The following is a 26,029-nucleotide window of genomic DNA, read 5'->3' on the forward strand; positions in this document are numbered from 1 at the left end:
AATTAAATATTAGATTAACAGAATATTAAATGCGGTCACCTTTTCCAAATTGTATTTGGAATCGCGGTGATGGAAAATCTCGGCGATTTTCTCGGCACTTCTCGAAAAGATTCGTTTTATAGCGGTTTTCACTAAGCGGTTAGCACGGCGGTTTTACGAAGCGATATAGTAGCGAGACTATGACTTTAAGAACGCTAACAAGTCTAAAACTCTAAGGACTCTAAGAAAGAGGACGGCGAGATCGAAGCATTTATTGCTTTCGGCCTGGGCTTTCTTCTTGGGAAAAATCCAATAAAATTTTGCCACAATCGTAATTATTACGTGGCATTAATTGTACAAAAATTAAATTAAATTGATTGGCGCTTTGGATTCTTTTCTAACGACGTTCAACGTAACAGTCATGCGCGACAGAAAATCCGTACGTGGGATTGGTGACAGCGCGTGACGTATTCGTCGGAGCGCGGCGCTCGCGTGCGCGAATTGAATTGTTCTAGAACTTTCGATTGTCCGTTGCCGGAGCTTGTTTGCGTGTACCGAATTGGTTTAAAAGAACAAAGAATGCCAAATCGATGATTTTAACGAGAACTAAGATCATGCTCGAGATGAAATCACGAGCTCACTTTATGCGTGCGTTCAATGACAATTACTGTCGGTCGACTGAAAGAATTCTTGCTTTTCTTGAATTAACGATCTCAAACATTCATTTTAATAAGATTTTGAAGTTATTAGTCTAATTTTTAGGTCCTTTTCCCTGGTCCGCGCCATTCCTTCCCCGATTTCTGATTGGTCAGTATTCGCTAGTTCGCGTTCACTTATACTATTTCGGCTGAATAAAGTACAACGATTAAGAAAACGATAACTAAATAAAAATGTGGCTATGTCGCAGGACTGCATAGTAATAATATTGTTGTGCCTTTTGGCCTTAAGGATTAGGATCCACGAGGAGTGCTGAGGAAGATGTACGAAAGGCGACGAGTACTGAGGCGTTAAGTAACACTTAACTACCTTTCCAATTTTATTATAAAGATTTCCTTTTTTATTATACTTATTCAAACAATTTCCTCTTTTTTGCTTACACTCGTTTATTTTTAATGCGTCGGTTTTAGTGTAGCAATACTATTTTACTTTGCGTTAATAGTTACGATCACTCGTTTAATTATGGTTACTTATATCTTGTCGTTCACGCTCGCGATGAAGGCAGTCGGTATCGCGTATGTAATAAGACAACTCGCCGCTCGCGATGCGCGTAACGTGCCTATAAATTCGTTTTTTGTGCGAAACTCTCCCGGCTGGTGATTACGTGGCCGAATATAAAGAAGTGAGTGGTGACTTATTATCGCGCCTTTTGGCGATCGATATAATCATATTTGGTCATGCCTGATGACGAACGTCGTTCACGCGTGAATTGTCAAATCTGCAGTCTTATATTTCCATGGTAGCTCGTTGTATGTCGAAATACAAGGCTCAGAAATAATTGCTGTCTTGCATTTCCGTTAGCTAATTGCTATGCCGAAATGCAAGGCTTACTCGTGGTAGCTTTAGGGCTACATATTTTTAGAGTGCCCAAAATCTCATGCAGGAATTAGTAGGATAACTAGGCTGATTCTAACTCAGTATGTGTTAGTGCGTATACGATGTGTATGTTGTGTGTGAGGGAGTCAAGGAAGGGGAAGTGCCTCATAGATATTGGGAAGGGGGCAACTGCGTCAGGAGGTCCATGTTAGAGGGGGAAGGAGGTTTCCTTCTTTTTCTTAAACCTATTGTCCTTTCTCTCCTGGATTCATTGTAGGATGCAGTTCTGTCTCTTCCACTCCTTGTCCTATACTTATTATTTGCTCTCTTTTCCTCCCGCTGCGCTTTCTCCCATGTTGTCTTTTCTTCTTGCATGTGATTTAATTAAATAGATATGGTATTTACGATTTTTGAATGATTCGACTTAGAAACTAATTATGATAATATTTTTATAAATTTTTAATAATATTGGGTGTGGAAAAAAGTTCGTAGCGTTTTTCCCATTAGATGGTATTAAATGTTTAGCAATCGGTAACTACTAATCGCATCGACAACAATAGACGTGCGTTTAAAAAGTGACATTTCAATCTTTGTTTTGAGCCGAAAAAGATTGAAATCAGTGAAGTGGATCAAAAGTGGATCAAAAGTTATTTTATTTTGAAAATGGAAATAAATAAGGAAAAAATTCGCTACATTTTGCAGTATTACTACGATAAAGGCAAGAATGTTGCACAGGCTTGTGAAAAAATTTGTGCTACAATATTTACGGTGAAAATACTCTATCAAAATCAGCAGCACGGAAATGGTTCGCTCGTTTTCGTACTGGAAATTTTGATATAAAAGATGAACCTCGCTCCGGTCGACCAATCATTGAAAAGTCCGATGAAATCATGGAAAAAGTCGAGCGTGATAAGCATGTGAGCACTGTGGAGATTGTCAGGGAACTAGGCATCGACCACAAAACAATTTTAAATCATTTACACAAAGCTGGATACAAAAAGAAGCTCGATGTTTGGGTTCCTCACGAGTTGAGTGTTAAGAATATGATGGACCGAATTAACATTTGCGATACGCTACTGAAACGGAATGAAATTGAGTCATTTCTGAAGAGAATGATAACTGGTGATGAAAAATGGATCACGTACGACAATCGAACTCGCAAAAGATCGTGGATAAAGGAAGGAGAGAAGGCACAAGCAAAACCTGGATTGATGACGAAGAAGGTGATATTGTGTGTGTGTGTGTGTGTGTGTGTGTGTGTGTGTGCGTGTGCGTGTGCGTGTGCGTGTGTGTGTGGTGAGATTGGAAGGGAATCGTTCATGATTCACTATGAGCTTATCGCCCAATTCATCAAACAATTAATTTCGAATTCTATTGTGAACAACTGGAGAAATTACAACAAGCAATTGAGAGGAAGCGGCCAGAATTAATCAATAGGAGAGGTGTCGTCTTCCATCACGACACCGCTCGACCACACACATCTTTGATAACTCGACAAAAATTGCGAGAGCATAGTTGGGAAGTTTTAATGCATTCACCGTATAGTCCTGACATAGCACCCTTAGACTATCATTTGTTTAGGTCTCTGCAGAACTCTCTTAATGGTATAAAGCTGGCTTCAAAAGAAGCCTGTGAAAATCACTTGAAGCAGTTTTTTGATCAGAAACCACAGAAGTTCTAACATGATGGGATTAGGGCTCTGCCCCAAAAATGGCAAAATATTATTGAAAATGGAGCATATTTAGTTTAAATAAATTGATTTTAATACTTTAAAAGAAAAATACTTGAATTTTACTAAAAAACCGCCACGAACTTTTTCCCGTACCCAATAACCTAGTAACACTAGTTATGATAATAATTTTTAGTAATATAGTATACAAAAATGATCAAGTGCGCTTTCTTATTGACTAATTCAATACTACTATGAAGAAGAAGTGGCAAAGATACTAAGGATAAAATAATTTTAGAAGAAAAAAATATATTTTTTAACATACATTTATTTATCATGTAATGCAGTATGTACAATATAATCTAAACCATAGACTATTAGTTCACATTCTATAATAGAATTTTTATCATAAATTTTGTACAAAATGTTTGCAGCAATGCTTTTATTATTATAGTAATACAATTTTGTCTTAAAAATGACATAAAATATTGTATTTGAATTTCTTACATCGAATTACTAACATCGTGCGTATAATGACTCAGTTCATAGAATACATGCTCAACACATTACTCAAGTTCAAATAAGAAAAGCACAGTTGTTGATTTCATGTGCAAACATATGCCATTTAATATTAATTTTATGTTATTCGTATCATATTTTAACAAGTTCTAAATTTAGATCTTGAATCGATGATGATGATAGGACTGTTGACTGCATTAATCATTCGATATCTGCACGCCTCTCGATAAATGCCTTCCACATAGCATGAGGTATGAACATGAGGTTGCCTTATCGCCAATCGCAATTTGCATATGAGATATAGATCCCACAACGATCCCAATGTCCAGGAACTTATACGCTGTCGATGTCAATGCATATTTCCTCATCAAGATACAAGGCATGTAGCGAGGTTTCGAAGATGTGCTAGACGATGTTTGAGAAAATACGCTATAGAAAAAAAGAAAACATGTAAATAGATCTTACAAAAATATATAATACGTATAAGCAAATATTTTATCAAATTAAATAAACTTACTGTCTCTTGCACGCCTCATCCTGTTGAATTGAAACATAAGAGTTCATGGCGTGAGATATTTGATTTTCTCGGAGAACTTATAATTAGTAATAGCTGTCTGAACTCTGTTGAAACTCTCTGAACGACTGATGCGGTAACGTTGCCCGGAACTCTTCTTTTAAACAATGTTCTCTTCCACATTTTTTTTACACACCTTAAAATGGAGGGGATTTTTTTATATACATTATACTTTGAAAAATAGTTGCGACATAGTCAAAGGATACCAAATTGACACATATAAAGATCATAAAAAATGCACTCTAACGATATCGAATCTTTTTTATCTAAGAGATCAGCGCCAACGACAATAAAGTCTACTCCTATTCTCTTTTCAAAAATGAATTTCGGTACAATGTATTCAATATAAAATTTTATTTATCTTTAGAAATATGTGAGTTTATTTTTCAATGTAACTACTATCAAATCTTTGTTAAACTACACAATGACACATATCACAAGAATGCACTTTAACGATATCATACTTTTTCTTTAATCTTTGGGGAAGACAGTAAAGTCTCTGCTCCCATTCTCTTTTCAAAATATTTTTTTTTTGCCTATCTTTACGGTTGTGATAAAAAAATCACCTCTTCGGAAACATATTGAAATATGTCAAAACGTGCAGCAAACCAAATGATACATCTTTTCATACATATAAAATGAAAAGATTTTCTTCTTTGGGAACTCATTTTGTCAACAATCGAGCAATAGTTCAAAATGACAATATGAATCAAACGGAGCATGATTTCATAGCGCAAACCGCTCAATTGAATACGCGAGAAGAATTTCTTGCATGGGACAGCGTTGCAATAATTTCGTCGAATCGCTGGAGGAACAGAGTCGAATTAAGTCCGCGATTATCGATTGGAGTTAAACAATCGTTGATCGCTTGTATTGCGCGACTCGAAAATTTGAAAGACACGTTTCGTGCAAATGGACCGGCTACAGCGCGGAACTTTGATGGCGTGAGATTGATACGGTGTTCGAAAGCCGTATATTGACCGGTGTTGTGATAAACTCTGAACACATCGAACCTCGCTAATTCTTCGAAGATGCGAGAGAGATAGTGCTTGATCGTGTGCAAAATATTATTCAGAGACAAGATAATATTAAGATAAACACAGTGTTTAATGGTGAATTTGTGTCGGATAATAAGTGTGCAAATAAAAGTGTGATTACGAGAAATTATGAATTCTTCCGTTCATCCGATTTACGAGTGATACGCGTCGCACGTCGTTGAGCCTATCCTGACATCGTTGGAGAAATTCCAGAAGCGCGATAGTTGGACGCTGTCGCGTATACTGAATTTAACAGTAAACATAAACAAGTACAAATCCCCTGCATGTCACATCGAACTCCCGCAAGAATTTAAAATGAAGAGAGGTGTGGTTAATGTCCAATCCCTAGGCAACGGGTGCTTCGTGTGGTTGCCGCTCTACATCCTGCTAAAAAATATGGAGCGAGAGTCATCATATCCGCATTACACGACTGTAGTGAATTTTCAAGACATTGTGTTCTCAATGACGCTGAATCAAATTAAAAAATTTAAAAATCTTAACGATATCTTCAATGTACTGCATCTAGAACCAGAAAGAAATAACGATCCTTCCATTACGACTCACCGATATGAAGAGGAGCAAGCGTCAATCTATTGTACGTGCAGGATCTATAAGAAGATAATGTCATTTCGGGCATTTCGCGTTGATCAAGAATCTGTCTCGCCTTGCGAGCTCACAAAAATGGGCAAGAAATACTTTTGCGATCGGTATATATATAATTAAAAATTATGAAAATTTTTTTTATAATAAAAAAAATATTCTTTATAAAAACAATAATTTCTTTTTTCAGATACTTACATTATTTTAGATCTAGCGCAAAACTGGAGATCCACACAGCAGATTATAGAAAACTTAACAACTGTATGATCTGACTGCCCAGTGAGGACAACAAGTGATTAAGTTTCAGTAACTACTGCAGAAAAGAGCGCGTCATATTTGTCGCATATGCTGATCTGGAATGCACCCTTCGAATGGAAAAGGAAGATATGGAAACATTAAGCTACACATACCAACATCATCAGGTTTTTAGTATAGCGTACTATGTCCGTTGCTCGTACTATGTTATTCGCTGTCAAAGTATCGGTTTCGTCGCGATAATGATTGCATAGCATGGTTCACCGAGGAACTAAAAAATTTAGCATATAATGTCAAAATTATCTTATCCGCTAATTTTTTTACGTGAGATGATTGGATAAAATTTAACAGCGCTACGCACTGTCATGTGTGTCAGAAGCTGTTCGCAAAAGATGACACACGGGTATACGATCATTGACATCTCATCGGGTGATATAGAGGTCCCGCGCATTCAAATTGCAACTTAAATTACAAAGATTTGCATTGCATTTCCATAGTTTTTCATAATTTATCGGGATACGACGCACATTTCATTATCAAAGAAATAGCCACCGCTTACGAAGGACATATAAATATATTATCGATAACGAAAGAAAAATACATTTCGTTTACTAAACACGTTGACGGCACCAAAGATGAAAATGATAAAAAAAACTTGTGTAAAATTATGTTTTATTGATTCGTTTAAATTTTTCGCCTCAAGTTTAGAAAATATATATATATATATATATATATATATATATATATATATATATATTGACTGCATCGAAAAGAAGGAAACCGAGTTTCCTTTACCATCGCGCAAATTATTTTATAACTCGCTGATGAGTGATATCGTATCCGAGAGCGATACACGCGCACCGTGAGCATATGGTAGCGGTTTTCCATCCAAACACTCATACAATACAGTGATCTATATTTAAAAACAGATGTATTGTTATTGGCCGATATATTTGAGAATTTTCGGGATATTGTATCATCAGTTATGGACTCGATCCCGCGTATTATTATATACACTACCGGGTTTTACATGACGCGATGTTGAAACATACTCGCGTCAATTTCGAACCGACGTTAACATGATTCTATTCATCGAACATGGTATACGTGACGTTTGAGTCAATGTTCAAACAGATATGCGCAGGCCACATGCAGTCGTATGATTCATCGAAACCATCAATATACCTGATGTACTTTGGCGTTAACAACCTATACGGTTGGGCAATGTGTCGACCATTGCTAATTTTCGCTGGGTCGACGACATAGATAATTTTGATGTTACGACCATCGCGACAGATTCACCGAAGGGTTACGTTCTCGAGGTGGATTTGGAGTATCCGCAACATCTCCATGATGCGCATTTCAATCTACTGTTTTGTTTAACGCACGGAAAACCACCTGGCAAGCGAGAGGAGAAGGTCCTCGCGATATTGTATAACAAAAAACGTAACTTCATACATTATCGCAATCTGCAGCAATGTTCTCATCACGGTCTCTGCATTACAAAGATCTATCGCAATTTGCACAATCTCCGTGGCTTTGCGAGTACATTCAACTCAATACAAATTTTAAAACTTTAGCAAAGAATGAGTTCGAGAAAAACTTATTCAAATTAATGAACAACGCAATTTTTTGCAAGACCATGGAGAATGTGCGTAATCATGTTAATGTGCGACTCGTAACGCATTGAGACGGGAGATATGGTGTAGAAACAATGCTCGCGAAACTAAACTTTCATAGTAAAAGCGTTTTTTTCTAAAAATCTGGTCGCAATAGAAATGCGTGAACTCGAAATAAAATTCAACAAATGATTTATGTGGGTATGTGTATCTTAGACATATCCAAGACATATTTGTATGAATTTCACCACGAGTACATGTTACCACTCTTTCATGAAAAATGTAAAATTATGTATAGCGACATGGACAGCTTTATTTATCACATTGAGGCGATGTCTACGCTGTTATGAAGTACGATATCAATCGATATCAATCGACACTAGCGATTACGCGATCGACAATGCAAATGATATTCCGTTTCTAAATAAAAAAATTCCCGGTTTAATGAAAGATGAAAACAACAACGATCATGACCGAATTCGTCGGGCTTAGAGCGAAAATGTACGCCTTGCGCGTTGATGGCAAAAAAGATACTAAGAAGGCAAAGGACGTCAAGAGCAACGTTGTAGCAAGATCCATAATGTTCAATGACTATACGCGGTGTCTCAATGACAAAATGATGCGCAAGCAGTCGTGCATAAAATCGAAATTGCACGAAGTATACATACATCCGAAACGAAAATCGCTCTGAGTCCATACGACGATAAGCGGTATATTAATAATAATACTTTTATTATGTACAAAATATTTTGTAATTATGCATAAAAATGTTTAATACTGTAAAAAATTTTTGTGCATAATTACAACATTATGTGTAATTTTGAAACTTATTGTAATAGCTTTGCATGCATTTATAAATTTGCAGTGTGCAAATGAATTTAATATTTTGTATCACAAAATTAAATTTACAGTTAAATATAAGAACATATAATAAATAAAAAAAATATGATATAATGTAATGCCGCGCGCTGAACGCCAGGGGACACCATTCCTGCCGATGCGTGTACATATGCATCTATAATATATAATATGTGTAATGTATATAACATGTATAATGCGTCTATATTTAATATATATTACACAGGAAAAAAAATATTGGGAGTGTGCATTAATTTTAAGAGATTTTTTGGTAAAAATACGACTTTATTGTGAAAAAATGATTACAAATTGATCATTCAAAATATTGTCCATCGCTAATCACTGCTTTTTCCCTTTTATTTTTTATCTTTCTGATAATAGGTGGATTCCACGTCGAATCGTAGATTTGAGCGATGGCGAGTTCTGATGGAGTTTGAAACCTTCCATATAATATCTAAAAATTCATTAAATAATAAGTTTTACTTTGACGAAGATGACAAAGAAATTGTCATTTCCGAAGGATTGTACAAAATACGTGACATTAACAAGTATCTAAGACGTGTAATTCTATAATTTCATCTTAATGATGTTGCGAGAGAGAAAACGCTTCGCAAAGAGGATGAATAGTATTCATTGACTATTCATGCCAATAACAATACAATGAAGAGTGAGATCAAATGCGCTTATCGAATAAATTTCACCAAACCTCACAATATTGAATCGCGTTGGGATTTTCATCGAATCGCGTGCTGGAGCCGCAACAATGGCACGAATCAAAAATATCATCAACGTAAATATCATTTGTATTGCAACGTGATCACGGACGCATACAGCAATCGTAAGTCCGTGCACATATTACATGAATTTTCACTGAGTGTGTCACCAGTGAGGATAGAAGACTGATATTTAAAATATACAACTGGTTCGCAACTAAAAAGAAATGTATCAAATTTAAAATAAAATATGAAATTTTTAAAATATATTTTGATTCCTTTCCCTCTTTCCCTGTAGTTAAGAAGTAGTTAATAATAGCTGTTCAGTAGTACGATTCAATAAATATTGAATTAGTCGATAAGTAAGCGCGCTTGATCATTGTTTTTTGTACTACATTACTAACAATTATTATTTTAATTATTTAAGTCGTATCATTAAAAATTCATAAAATATTTATCATATCTATTTAATTAAATCGCGTGCAAGAAGAAAAAATAACGTAGGAGAGAGCGCAAAAAATAAGTGTAGGACGGTTGGATGAGAGAGAACTGCATCCTATAATGAGTAGGAGAGGGAGGACAATAAGTTGAAGAGAGAGAAGGAACGAAACCCCCTTCCTCTTCTAACACGGACTCCCGGTGACGCACTCCTCCTCCCCCCTTTCCCAACGTCTGTGAGCACTTCCCCCTCCCTGACTCCCTCACATACATACACACATACACATCGTATACGTATACGCACTAACACATAGTGAGTTAAAATCGGCCTACTGGAATTCGAGCGACGAGCGACACGCGTGTCGCGGGCTGTGATTGGTGCGCGATAATCGATGTTTATTTCGTGGAATTACGAGAGTTGAAACGCTTTAATCAAATTAATTTTTATAGATTCTCACGCAGAATAGTAATGCCTCGGTGGGAGCCTTGATATGTGGGAACGATTTTTTCGTCTCTGAGCGGAATTATCTCTTCTCAGAATCTCGTTGTTGAGTGTCGTCCCATAGAGCAGAAATTGGCAACGGAATGGAACTCGCGGTTTTACCGTTACAATTTGCGGAATGAACAAAAGTTGCACATAATCTCAATTATATGCTGTTGATGTATATTACAGCCATTGTCTATATAATGTGATTGGTAACACTTTGTTTTTGTCTTCTTCATTAATATAGTCACAATAGCAGAATGTTAATGATTCGATAATTACAGTAAATATGTAGATATTAATCAGCAGCCTATGATTCCATTTATTTTCTTTCTCTTATGTCCCATTGAGTAAACGTGACAGCGGAATCAAGTTTCAGCTAATCATGAGATAATTTTTCGGTTAAAAATATTTTATTGCTAAAGAAGTTCTAATGTTTATCATTTGTTATATGCATTATTATGTTTATGTTATATATATTATTAAAATATTATTTTTATTATTACAAGTATTGTAAATAACATGAAAAGTATAATTTTGTACTATTTCGCGTGTTCCGCTTCCGCTTATTACGCTCAATGAGACATAAAGGATTTAAGAAAAGCGTAAGAAAGAAAACGGAATGGCTGTGATTCGTCATGTTGATTCCGCGAATTCTAGTCCGTTGTCAATTTCTGCTCTATGGGATGGCACCCTTAGGCATCGATACGCGGCACGCGCCTCGCGAATGTTTTAATCGCGCTAGCTAATGCACGTCGTACTGGCGTGATAGAGAACAATACTACTATCCGAATAAGTTTTCGGTTGGAATATTCACGCAAAATGTTTAACTAAAAAATATTTTTATGAACAATGTGAAGCTAATTAACAAAAGTAAATAGCGCGGAATGAGAGAGGTAGAAAAAAAAAAAAAATTCCGTTTGTACGGACGGTAGACATACCAATATATAAATATAATATAAAAAAGAAAAAATTTTTTGCATTTGCGATATAACAATACGCCACTAAAAATTTTTTAAAAATTAGATATTAAAAAATTTGTAAAAATATAGATTTTTTGAAAAAAAATGTGTTTTCTTTACATTTTTCAATTCTTAAACATGTGTCCTTTTCGTTATTTTAGGTGATGCCACTAATATGGGTCATTTAGATATTCCTGGGAAGGATCCTGAAGACTTGAGTTTGAAATCTATCTCTGACGGTGATAATTCTGTATTCAGTGATCACGTAGATCAACCTCAGATAACTCGACAAGATCATCCAGGTGATTCGCCGAGACCGAACGAACATTCAGAGAACGAATCTGAAGAATTGGATGACATCGAGCTAATATTCACGACAGATGAGATATGTCGCGATCTCGGTCTGCAGGAGGATCTGGTTTCTATCACCGAGACGGAAACATGGCAACATGGCGGTGGCGGCCAGCCTATTTTACTTAAATATGTAAAACCGACAGAGGATGAGTCATTAGTTTGTAATGGTGAGAAAACCAGTTCTGTCGAGGAAGCCATCTCGTCGCAGAGTTCTAGCATCGACCGCGAGGAGAGTGTCGACAGGTTTGATGAGAGCTCCAGTACCAGACTCAACAAGATGTGGTCGCAATGCTCCGTTTTAGTGGAGACTGACATCAGCAAGTGTGGTATATTAGAAGATGCTGAAAGCACAGCAGGATCATCCTTGCGACATGTCACGAGAAGAAATACTCTGGCTGCACCATCGACGGCTTACAGGTTTACAATTTAGATAATTTTCTTCAGGAAACCATTTTTTAACAAATCTTATGTCTTCTTAGGTTTATAAACTGCATTTACAATATTCACGTAATTCTCTCTTATTGATTATATTTTTCAGCTTAAAATCGAGCAATCAATTGATTGAATGTACTTATTGTTATCAATTTCTAATTTTATAGATACGTTTTATTATGTTATATAATTTTATTACTAAATGTATTACTGTTATTCTCCCAGACCCATCATTCATCGGGAAGCTCTGGCTAATAGTCGGAGAAAGAATTCTGTCCCATTGCGGCCGGTGATGGATCGTAGTAGTGGTGCCCGAAGAGAATCTGGTGCCCAAACGGACATCTCTGCGCTTCCGGCACAATGGCGATCCGAAAGCTATCTCGCGCACAAAGTCGCACATACTTTTACAACATTACCGAGCAAGTTTGCGCTACCAACGGGAGTGCCTAGCCGGCTGAGATTGTCGGACAAAACCCGAGAAGCTAGAAGAGTAATGTTGTCGGATATTAGCTTCACTAGCATGGTACCAGAATTATCAAGAAGTGCAGATCATTTGTGCCATGAGCCACATGCACAGGTAAAATTAAAACATAAATTATTGAAAAAGTTAGAAACAAAAATTATTAATCATAGCTTTCAAATTAGTTTTACGGAAGTTTTACGAATTATCTCTGTGTTATCTTCATACATTGTTTACAAACATTGCAGTTTACTTCATCAGGATGAAATATGATGCTATTTTAAGTACAACAAGAATGAAAACACATGAATGATATAAATGCGCTTTATCTAATACTTACAGCATTAGATTGTTTTTGACCTGATGAAGTAAATTGCAATACATGGCATCCATTATAAAAGTAATGCGCATTTTCTGGGAAAAATAGATTTATTGATCGTAGCGGTATAAATGCTCAAAATTCTTCAAAATACTCTCCCCCTGAATCAATACACTTACGGAGACGTGTCTGCCATGCCTGGAAGGCACGCTGAAACTCCTCGACGGGAATGTCTCTTAGGAATGTTGTAACATGCTTTTGGATGTTTTCCACGGACTCCCAATGCTTTCCTTTCAGCTCTCTCTTCAGACGGTGAAACAAAAAAAAGTCGCACGGAGCCAAGTCGGGACTGTAAGGGGGCTGGAGGACCATCGGGGTGTTGCTCCGGGCCAGGTAGTTGGCAACGATGAAGGCCGTGTGGCTGGGGGCATTGTCATGGTGGAGCTTGATCGCGTCTTTGATGTCAGCCCTCACGCGCAACCCGGCGTTTCAATCTCTTGAGCACCTCCAGGTAGAAGGCTGAGTTGACAGTTTCTCCCTGCGGTACAAACTCAAAATGGACGATTCTTCGGACGTCAAAAAAGACAATGAGCATCGTTTTGATGCGAGACTTGCTGAACGCCTTGTGCCACCTCCCGGACTGTGACCTTGAAATGCAGTTGTCCTTGAAGGCCTCTTGAAGCATCTGAAATGTTTCGGTTGCATTCTTTCCAAGTCGCACGCAAACTTGATGGCGTATCGCTGTTCAAGCGAACGCTCCATCGCGCCGTGTTACAAAGTCGAAAAACATACTTCACGCGGAGGCACGTCTTTCCACTCAGACTGCTCGGAGCAAACTGGCGACCGGCTGCCTTGGAAGGGCAGACCCCCCACCACATTTCCCGACCCATTTTACCCCGCTGCGATGGATATTCGCGTCACAATAAAATCATGCGCATTACTTTCATAATGGACCCTGTATTCATAAAACGTTAGCATGTAACGATGTATCAAGACATGGAGATAACTTAATAGTTTTCAAAGAATAGTGAGACCAAGAATGGAGGATTCATTTATAATCCATTCATGAAAGACCCTGATTGTAGATTGTAGTTAACAAATGAAATGTTTGAGGGCGTAAGCTACATGTACTCAATCTAACATAACTGAACACGCGCGCGTGCGCGCACACACACACACGTCCACCATGCACACGATGCACACGCGTATAAGAAAGTGATACATACATAGGATACATAGAATTTATAGGACGAATCTTTTGGCAAATGTATAAAGCATAAAGGACAATCCTGGATTGTCGAACTTGTTCGTATAACAAGTTTTTATTAAACAGTGAGAACCATGACTTATTCTTTACAAGATTTTTCAGACATACTTAATATTTATGGGGTGTTTTTCATCAAAGCCAATCAGATGTGAATTATTACATCCTTTACATGTAATGATGTTGTTTGCCTTTGAACAAGAATGAAACGATTCACTGTGTTACACAGTATCTAACTGTGTTCTTGCTTGGAAAACGCCCAAGATTTATCACTTTACACGTGTTTGCTGGTGTTCGCACGATGAAGTCATAGGGTCTCTTTCCAACGTCGATTAAGCTAACTGACGGTTACATGGAATTCATTTAGACCCAGTTTCACAACTTATTATTACTCATTATTACTTAAAATAAGTTAAACCTCAGTTAAAAATTAGCCATGAGTTGTGATATTGGGCCTAATGAAATGAGCCTCATAATCGTCGTTAATTTAACCGAGGTTGATGAAAGAGACCCATATTCTATTTGGTCGACCATATTCTAATATGTCCGATCAAATAACAAAAGAAATGTTAGATGGCGCGAAATAACGGGATCGCGAGTCTTACATTCTTGGTCTCACTAAGGAACTATAATATGAGTATTCGCATCTGCTATTTTTAGTCCTTTTCTCATTCTCTTGCTCCTTTCCTCAATCTCTTGCTCTCTTTCCACTCTGCTGCTAAACTAAGAAGATTGAAGAGAGAAGAAAGAAAGTTGAAGAGAGAACAAAGAGTGGAGAAAGAACTAAAAATGACGGATGCGAATATCTATATTATAGTTCTAGTCTCATTATTCTTTGATAATTTCTTTGAAGAAAATATTCGTGAAAGCCTCAAAATATTAATAACAGGTTTCTTTTTATTTCTTCACAGGACTATGCTAAAACCTGCTTTTTCGCTTTTATCAAATTTCAAACATACTTATTTCATTTTAAGGCTTTTAGTAGTCGCCACGTTGGAATCGTGTCGTTATAAGCGAGAAATGACATGATGATGTTAATTCATGCTGCATGCCATTTGTAATAAAAACAATTTGGATAAATCTAAATGATGAGATCGCTTTAAGACACTTATAAAATGGGCGAAAATTGTCCTTTTCTCTCTCGATAGTCAATAAATGGTCGTAAAATGAGCTATATTCGGGCAGAAACACACGATTTGACAGCTGTTAAAACGAGTGAAATATACACTTTTACATATAAAATTTCAAGATAACTAGTTTCCACTCATTTTTAGGGCTTTCATAAGTATGAGACAAGTTACATTTTCACAATGAAGCAAATAATAACGAAATGACATGCAGCACAAATTTCGTCGTCCAAACGTCACTTTTCTACGCCTATAAGTTCAGCCATTTATCGTGACGAGTCACTCTAATAACACATACGCACACGCACACGACCGCACGCACACACACACACACACACACACACACACACACACACACACACACAAAAGCACGAGCCCATATACATGTGCTCGCCTTCGGTTCGCCCATGTACATGGGCTCGTGTGTGGCTACTGGTGTGTCGCTAGGCTGCCGCGCCATCTAATTCTGTGTCGCCACCGTCAAACTGAGTTCTTAACTGAGTACTGTTACGTGTGAGATACGCCGAGTGTATAGTATAATGATAAGATTTGAATTCTGTCTTCAGAACAGCCTTTATTTAGAGATAATACAACTGGCAAGCTTAAAACTAAGTTGCAAGAACGATTTACAGAAGTGGACTGATTAAATCTGAGTTGGAAAAATCTTCACCAAGACGAAAGAAGTGGAATTTTGTTGAATATTAGCTAATAAGGTAACATATTCAAAAACCCAATAAGTATGCGTGGTAAGAGTAGAAAGGATCTGAAGTACGTGACTTTTTATGATTCAGGAATTCGTTTGCTGATCATAAAATATTTGTAAGACAGAATATTCAGAAAAAATCAAAAGAGTAGGAAAAAAAGGACAAACAGTATTGAAAATGAACAAGAAAATAACCGAAACAGGTTTATCGGGATCATTTAAACAAAAACTTTATATTAGAAATTTGTTAAAACATGTCGCGACAAGAGTGACGTGGCACGTAACAGTATTCAGGAGTCTTAGTACAAAAAGATGTATATTAATTTAGCTATAAAAAAACAGACCAAGTATTTATTTGATTAAATTAGATGATAGAATAGATAATAAATATTATATAGATAATATTAAATATTAACAATAATATGTGAAAATCACTGGAGAAATGTTCAACAAGATCATATTTTATCAAAGTTGATGATTAATATTTTTAAGTAAATCTTATAATTTTTCAAGCAAATTGTACGCGCACATGTGTTTCCATATTGGCATTTCTGAATAAGTAAATCCTGCTGCAAATTTCTATGGGAAATTTTTCTATGAGTTTGCCTAACCATGGGTAACCATGGTAAATTCGACAGATCCTCATGGGAGGAGGCTTCTCTTGCTGTAAATTCCCATGGGTTTTTTCATGAGTTCCTATAGAGGACTATAAGGGACTGCGCACAATGAAAGGAATAGGTAACAGAAAACAGAGAATAAGAATTTCAACCTACAGAAACTGTGTATTCCACAATACATGATTTCTGGTAGGTTGAAATTCTTATTCTCTGTTCCCTGTTCTCTATTCCTTTCATTGTGCGCAGCTCCTAAGATTTTGTAGAAGCTTGTATAATGTAAACAATTGATGACAACAGAGAAAAATATCAGGGCGTTCCTCATCTCGAACTCAAGCTTGGTCTCTCCTCCGAGAGTTGATAAACTTCCTGCCACACCACTCTGACGCTGATAGCTTCTCTGTTGTGCCTATTTCCACTAAATCTCTTACAATAGATATCTATAGGATTTACGCAATATGTATATATAGGATAATATAGGAAATTTTTCTACAAGGTTTTACATATAAATCTATGGCATCAGTCCATAAAAAAAGGATCGCATGGGAAAAAGAATAATGTGCATATTGATGCAATCGGACCTAAGTGGATAAACAGGATCGTATTTGGAACTATTTTCGTGTGCAGATAAAGTAGACTAAACTCTCAAAAAGTCGAATCGAAAAGTCTTGTATCATTTTGCAATTTTCAAAATAGTTGGTTTCTAAAATTACCGAATAAGCGGGTAAAATCGACGCACAAAACAACTTTAAGATATTTTTCAGAGTTCTTTATGACATATTTTAAAGATGTTTTTTCAAAGAACTCTTAAAGATATCTTAAAGTTGTCTCATGCGTCGATTTTAGACTGCTCTTTGGGCTAATAATTGTGAAAATTGCAAAATGATACAGGACCTTCCAGTTCAGTTTAATCGGCTCTATCTGCACATAAAAATAGTTCCAAATATTTTGAGATACCCTGTATAGTCCCTATAAAATACATATTAGAGTGTGTACACAAAATGCTATAACAGCCGACTGATGTAATTTTACGTGAAACTCTAAGATAATTTTTTCATAACTTCAAAAATTGAAAGTCACGTGATAAACAAGGTGTGTTTGGTGACTCAAAAAAGTCATGAGTATATATTAGGTGTTGGAATTAATTCGTAGCGTTTTATAAGTGATGGGAAGTACTTTCATTAATGTATTTTTTAATGCTCATGTGAAATAAATAACATTCTTTCATTAAAAACGCTACGAATTAATTCCAACACCTAATATTTTCCTTATGGCAATCAGGATTTTTTTCCCGACGTGGAACGTACCTCGTTTATTAACTATTATCGTGGCTTTCACTTTTTAGGAGTTACGAATTATTTTCTCAAATTGATATAGATTGATATTCAGGAATGCGAAAGAGATGCCTCTTGGGAACTAAACATCTATAAGATACTACACTTTGACGTATAGGAACATATAGATTTACATAGGAGTTAGAATAGGGGAGATGTGCATACGTCATCCTATGGTAGCCTATAGGCATTTTCCCACGGGGCACCTCTCCTTTGTCTTACATATGCCTACATGTTGCTATAAATGTCAAACTGGTATCCTATAGATCTTTTAGTTCTCATGGTGCATTTGTCCACATTCCTGTGGGTACCTCTATTACCCTATTTGCATTTCTATGAATGCCCTACGTATACCTATGCATGTTGCGCAAATCCTAAAGGTAACTACACAAACTTCTACAGAATCTCATAGTCCTCTATAGGATCCCACGAAAAAACCCATGGGAATTTACAGCCGGGAATTTTATTTATTTTATTATAAGAGATGTTCAAAGTGCTCATTGTTTTCTACAATGCAAGTATCTACTCCATTTTGGAAAATATTAGTTTCTAGAAGAACTTCATTAGCATTTAAAGAGTAAATTGCTTCATTTATTTTACGAATCATATTGTAGTTGAACGTTCACAGAACATCAAGTCCTTAAAGATGCAATTTCACATAGATATGCATATCCAGATATTCCCCCTCTTCCCATTAGTATAGCTGAAATAGAGCGCTCTCTTCATATTCGAATGATCTCCCATAATTCGATTTGTTGGCACAAATGCTGTGAATACAATCCTACGAACAGATCTTTCTGATTACATTGTCACCTTTGTATCATTATGCATAGGAACTACTTTCGAGTTTACCTATGCGCTCTCTATCTGTTCGTTACTTATACGCGTTTACATAAGCTGTCTGAAGTTATATTACATTGTATCTATAATACAATAAAGTGTGCTTAATCGCATCTTTTTCCAAGTTTTCCTCTTGATTCGCTTCTTAACCTGCTCATTCGAAACCTGTATTTAATTTATCGAAATTATGATATATGTACATTGGATACATAAAAAATACAAATTTTGAGACTTTTTGCTTTAAAAATACATTCTTGGCATTAAAAATCTGATAAAGCAGTGAATTTATATTTTTAAAGCAGTAAATCACTGTTGTGACCGATTTCTTAACCTGAATAGTTGTCAACTTTGACAATTAATATCTCGATTCATAAAGCACAGTGACCCTCTTTTTTTGTCAAATCTTTATTTTTGTGTGAAAATACATCGATTCAGTATATTTTTATCCAAATTTGAGATGGACAAAGTCTTCTTAACGTTTATCTTTCAAACCGACTATATCTAGGATGCGTTCCGATATTTACTGCCAGTGCTGAAACTATATAGTATATGTTACGCGCGGTATAGATTTTTAGTATTGGCAATGAATGTTGGAACGATATCCACCCTCAGATATCTCACACTTCAAAACGTGAAGGCGATAGAAGACGTTTGCAGCGAGATTCGAGACATTGAAATCTGAATTTTTCTCTCACTCTATTACCAGCTGTACTGATGGGAATAGGGGGAAATATCTGAATATATATATCTATGAAGTCATACCTTTATCCTTCTCCAGAAATAATAATCAAGTACGATAATCGAGGTGGATAATTGATTAGATCGTATTTGCCTATTCATTTGTTAGGAAACAAAGGCCCGTACTTAGGACGCGCTTACAACACAATGTTAACGCGCTAACATATTATACTTTACGTTACGCATATTATAGAATTTTAGAGATAAATGTGCATTCTGAATATGAGCCATAAGTGTTTAGTATTGCGCGAGCATCTATCTTATTGGAACCACATCTAGGCGCAATCTCACACACATCGATTATTTGTCATTCTTGTAGTACAGTCTTACATTTGGAACACAGTACTCCATTGAAGCTAAAATATGTAATATCATAATGCGCAATTTACTTAAATTGGAAAATTTACTTAAATTATAAAATTTACGCAAAAATATTAGATGCCAACATCCATTTTGATTGAATATTGGCTTCTTCGTTTATTTGTATTAATATTATTTTATGAATATTTTAGAGTTTATTTTTTTGAGGGATAAGTTAATTTAAAATTTATTTACAGTAAAAAGGATTAACAAGGTAAAATACGAAAATTTTGAATCATTGAATGAAAAACTGTATAGAAGTGAATTTTAGATTTCCTAAAGAATCCGTGAGAATTAAGTTTAATGGTTTTCCTTTTTTAGACATGTTTTAGTTCACGCGGTTGTAGTCTTCGTACATCGGAAATCCATAGACGCGAGTCCTTAGGCTCTCCTGCTGGATATTGGCTTCGTTGCAATCCTACAACAGGTCTGCCAAGTCCCTGTGATTGTCGATTATCAACTGATCTATATTCTTCGCGATATCGCGGCTCTCTAACATCAATACCGTCACCCGGTCTTGAAGTTGTCGGGGGTCCTCCGCGAAGACATTCTTGGAGAGCGACAGCGGCATCCCTCGACACGTGGAGAATTCCGGTTGCGACTTCCACACCACGTCCGACATGGTCCTCGATGCCATCTTCTCCAACACACGTACATCCTCCATCGACTTTCTCCAAAATTTCAAAAAACACATCAAAGAGAACGCGATCCAAAGTGACTTTTCAAGGTACGGTATATACAAAGTGTCCCATAATTTTTTACAAAATATTCATGCACATAGAGCAGAATAAACTGAGAAAGATTCTGTACCATTTCACAATTTTTGCAATAGTTAACTAGAGAAATTAATTATTAAAGATCATAGAATGAATGCGTATTCTTTCAATCTATTGCTAAATTCAAATGATAGCGCAGCGAGATAGGACTCATACTCTGTAACTGTTCAGCATCATAAGTTGGAGAGTTGTTTTTTACTTTATGCGACAATAGCATACAAGTGGCGAAAGAAAACATGTAGAACGATCGTATCTTCGTGAATTTAGTAGGTCGAACGACTACGCGCCAGTGATTTTCGTAACAAATTTCTTGTTAATTATTGCAAAAATTGCAAACTTGTATAAGATTTTTCGACTCGGTTTAATTCCGCTCTATTTACATAAGCATTTTGTAAAAAATCATGTGCGTGCGTGTTGGGGGAAGCTCTTAGTTATGTTTTAAAATCTTGTATTCCCGCCTCGTCTTCGTATAATTTCTTGTTATTAATGTAAGTTCTAATTGTAGCCTGAGGAATTTCTCACCATATTTGATGTAGTACTATTTCTCTTAACAATTCCTCCAAAGTTTTTTTCATCACATTCCACATATGTTCGACGGGATTTAAACTCCAATAAAAATAATACTGTAGATATAAATCGTAATTAAAAGTACAATACTAACACACTAGCGGTACAGTGCTTACGTCAGTTTAAATTTATTTGAGTTATTGTTCATGTGTGAGATGATCGGAAAGAGACTATGAAGTTTTGAAAGACTGCCAACAAATCTTTAGGAACTAGAAGCAGTGTTGTATATGATAAAAAGTTCATCAGGTCACACTTAGAACTTATATCAATATACATAGATTTGTAAGAAATCATTTGAAGATGAGACGGGAGTACGAGATTTTAAAGTGTAAGTATACTCACGCGTCACTCAACACATATGCACACACATCTATATGTACACACCATATGCACATACGTACATGATATGTAAAATTCGAGTAACTTTTTCTTGGTGCGCATCGATTAATCCTAATGCTGGAGGTAATTGAAAAAAAAAATATATATAGGTAATTTTGATACGCTGCATCTCCCCAATAAAAAATCGTAAAAAGCTTTATTTTTTTTAATTTGCAAGAAACAATGCATATTTTACAATGATTATCATGACGTTGCGAAAAAAATTCATTGTACTCGATAGAGTGCACCAAATTATGTAATTTATTGGATACATAACCTTATTTTAAAAAGAGATAGTGAGCGGAAGTAAAGATAAATTTAAAATTTATTGAAAGTTTCTTAAGGGGATCTTGAAGACGATTAGTCATATTGTAACTGGCACTTACACACAGAGATTTACAGATAATTTACGTGTCATTGACACATCACTTTATACTACTACATCAATATCTTAGGTACGCAATTAGCGTTATAAGTCGGCAACTTGGCGTAATCGGTAGACACACGTACAAGCATGAGCCCATGTCTATGTGGCTCGCCTTCGACGCGCCGGCAAACGAGCCAGCAAGAGACTGTTCTCGCTCTAGTCGCTTGTTTTAAACGACCGAAAATACTTTGTCAACAAGAAAATACTTTCTCTGCCGCTCAGCATGTATCGATAAAAGGCGAAGGATAGTTAAGTTTTAATAAATTGTGTATCCCTCATTAATCCAGATATAAATATAAGATATAATAATATAAATCATGTCAAAACGTGTTTACGGAATATTAATTATTTACGATTTTTCATTTTGCATTATATACCTCATTCATAAACTCGAGATTCGAGAAATTGATGTAATCGAGCTTGTAAAATGCGAAATTGGAACGCTGAAGGTCTCAAGTTCGAATTCCATTTTTTCCTTTTTTTTTCATAGATTTTTTGTAATTATTTACATTAAGGAATCCTTCCCCCCTCACCCAATGATCTTAACATATATTATTAAGATCATGATCTTGAGTGACTTCCAACAAGTTTTAGCTGTTGCTCGTTATTCGTTAAAAAGTTATTATCAAAAAAATTTGAAAAATGATGTCTCTTTTTCACTACATAAAACAGAAATTCTCATTTGTCTTATACATTAATTGGTAACAGACCTTCATAATGCTACTTATTCTCCTACTAAAGTACAGTCGATACATAAGTTTACATTTAATTGTAATGTTAAGGTTGATCATTGCTTATTAGAATTTTTATTATTATAGTAATTATATCATTTTATCGATTGACTCACGTACACAATACACACAGTATTCAAACAAATACTATAACAGATTTTGAATTTGACACATCTTTATTATTGTAATTTTACCTAGCGACTCATTTTAATATTGTACAATTTATATTACGTTAGTTTACTATTGAAGATGACTAAAATATTGTTATCGAAACGTTTAGATTTTAATAAACATTCTTTTACACGTGAACCTGTGTCAACTCATATGGGCTTTTTTTCATTTGATTATATCACTTAAGTCTTAACACTCCTTCATCGAATACAATCGAATTTGATTCCATCACCCCTCCTTCTTTGCCAACAAGTGTACAATTTTTCATTCAAGTAGATCTTGCTTCGCGTGGAAAGTCGAACGCTCCTTAACACGGGGATGACGGGGTGAAATTTTCTTCGCGTAAAAAATCGGACGTAGGTAGGACGTAGGTAGCTCCCTAGGTAGAGGAGCTGGTGGGATGGAACTCGCTTCGTGTGGAAAGTCGGATGGCTCTTGGCAGGGGAAAGGTGAGGTGGAATTCACTTCGCATGAAAAGTTGTATTTTTTTAATTGATTCATTCCGTACCTTTTTCCCCCTGCCTAGTTATCTGATCTTTCATGTAAAGCAGATAAATAATTACTAGCTTTGATTGTTAATAATTTTATAACGAGCGACAGTTAAAACTTGGAGGTGATTCAAAGTTATGACATATGTCAAGGTCAAGTCATTGGGGAGGAGTCCTCTATTGCAAATAATTACCGTTTTTTTTTTCTAAAATAAATAATCAAGTTAGTAGTAAATATATATTAGATCAAAAATATTTTATATAATTTTTGAAATAATTTATGTATGAGAGTTTTAAAACAACCTTAGGAAAGAAACCTATATCACTTTTCAATAGACAAAAAATTATTTTAAAATTGCGCATAAAAGGTTTTATTACGTTATTAAATTACATCACCTTTATTATTTATATTAATAATCAGACTGCCAAAATTTTGTTCATTGTCAAAATTTTAAATTCGGATGATAGAAAAGAATATTTAAAACAAAATATTTGATACCAAGCGCATTTGATAAACATAATTATGAAAACACGTTTTTTGGGGGAATTTTTTTTTTAAAGAAAAATAGATTTTATTTAAAGTGAACGTCCCAGACAAGTTTGCGATCAGTGTAGAATGCGATCAGTGTTCTGTGTCTTATGTAGAATCGGCTTAATTCTTATCCGAATTCTATATTTTAGGTACATACTATTACTAGATATTATTACAATTTATTAACACTTATACGTTATCTAGAATGCCTTTCACCCTTTATTAATGTACATCGAGCAGCCAAGATTGCCGAAAAAGCATTTTTGGGTCGCTTGAAACAAGCGACTAGAGCGAAAAGAATGGACGTTCTCTCGTTGGCTCGTTTGCTCTCGGCGCACTGAAGGCGAGTAAAGCAAAAGACATTCAAATCGCGTACAGGATGTTAAACGATACAGAAGTGTGACCACTTGTTTATTTTTCTTCAGTTAATTGTCGTACTAGTGAGGAATAGTATGTAGACAAGTAATAATAACAGATCATTAACAATGAAACGTTAATGCTGACATCATAATCGTGATTATTGATGAGACAAAGTAAGAAATGAGCACTTGATATTTCAATGACGGTTGTCAACAAACAAAATGTGTGTCATAATGTAGTTAAAATCGACGAGGCAATTTTTCTTAAAACAGCGTATCATTATGATAGCAACTTTCAACATGGTATAGCAACCGTGATATAGATAATATATATGCAGCGTTCTCGAGCTACGATATATATATATATATATTAGGTGTTGGAATTAATTCGTAGCGTTTTTAAATGAAAGAATGTTATTTATTTCACATGAGCATTAAAAAATACATTAATGAAAGTACTTCCCATCACTTGTAAAACGCTACGAATTAATTCCAACACCTAATATATATATATATATATATATATATGCAACGTTACAGAAAGTTCCAGATTCATTATGTGCTTACCGCAATGACGTAACTTAGTGTAATAAGCTAATAATGCTACTTATCCAAGAATTTTCCGACATCTGTACGCTCCCACTCAAATGGGTAGTTTAGCTGATAGCTGGCAAGAAAAGCAAACGTACAGATAGGCACGCGGCAATGGCGTCCTGCTGAGAGCGTTCTGCAGGGCCAAGAATCCATCGTCCTATCGTTGATTCGTTCTTAAAAGAATGATAGACGTAAATTGTTCTCTCTCTGATCAAAGGATGTGACTCGTCAGGCCTCAACATTATGTAACGTTCTCACAATGCAACTTTCTCAAGCAATAATGATTGAACTGTGATCTCTTCACATGCACGCGGTGATTTTTCTTATGCTAATGGCCGATCGTGATCGGAAAAACGGAACGTGCAGAGAGAGATATACTACAGAGCCACTCAGCGGATCGGGCAGCGCCACACACGCTCTACAGAAGCGCCATAGTCATCCGCGTATATCGACGAGCGCATGCATGTGAGAACTTTGAACAGTGCAATTCGTAACACTGTCAAACGCTGACGATATCTGGCGATATTTGATGCACTGCAGCCTCGATTCGATTTCTCAATCGTTCACGTTCTTTTCTCTAAGAAAATACCTACAATATTTATATAAAACTTTTTCCCGTATCTCTCTTAATTTCTAAAATATCCTCCTAGGATGATTAAAAAAATGTCCTGCTCTTGTACATACAAGATGATACGGACCATACCAGGCTAATTTCTTAAAAAATATACTTTTTCTTGAAAAATGTTTTACAAGGGGAGGGCGTGAGCTTGAAATCACCGATTTTGAAAAGGCTTATATATATGTTAAAATACTCTAGTAGTAGAGTACTTTGGCAAAGGGATATGACGCAACTTTCAGCCGTTTTCGAGAAAAACCGGTTTAAAGTTTATACTATTTCGTATATACCGCTCGCGTTAAGCCCCTTATCGAAAAAGTAGCTCAGGCTCTCAGCTGTGGACTACCGATGTGTCGACCCAGGTTCGATTCTTGCTTATTACATTTTTTTTCCCAAAAAATTTTTTTTATATTATGTTAAATATGTATTATATTATTATGTAAAATAAAATTAATTTAATTAACAATTGTTTTTATTTAAAATTTTCACTTTTAATTTCATTTAATATAATTTATTGAACATAATTTTTATTAACAATCTTATTATTTTACATGTTCTATCCGATATAACACTAATAAAATGCCGCTTTTAATATAATTATTATT

The 26,029-nt window shown here is 35.6% G+C and overlaps 1 protein-coding gene across 24 annotated transcripts in view; it reads left to right on the forward strand.

The window, feature by feature from the left end:
* Positions 1–26,029, forward strand: part of LOC105151380 (uncharacterized) — a 159,356-nt gene that overhangs the window by 44,076 nt on the left and 89,251 nt on the right. For all 24 annotated transcript variants that reach the window (XR_015546368.1, XR_015546366.1, XR_015546367.1 and 21 more), the window contains 3 exons: positions 11,402–12,011; positions 12,252–12,603; positions 20,107–20,512. Coding sequence is in view for 21 of the 24 variants with exons in the window: in XM_087410285.1 (XP_087266411.1) it covers positions 11,402–12,011; positions 12,252–12,603; positions 20,107–20,512 (1,368 nt within the window). In the remaining 3 variants the exon portion in view is untranslated. The remainder of the gene's footprint in view (positions 1–11,401; positions 12,012–12,251; positions 12,604–20,106; positions 20,513–26,029) is intronic.

Source organism: Acromyrmex echinatior, chromosome 10 (assembly GCF_024713525.1).
Source record: "Acromyrmex echinatior isolate Ae372 chromosome 10, ASM2471352v2, whole genome shotgun sequence".
NCBI classification, from domain to species: Eukaryota; Metazoa; Arthropoda; class Insecta; order Hymenoptera; family Formicidae; genus Acromyrmex; species Acromyrmex echinatior.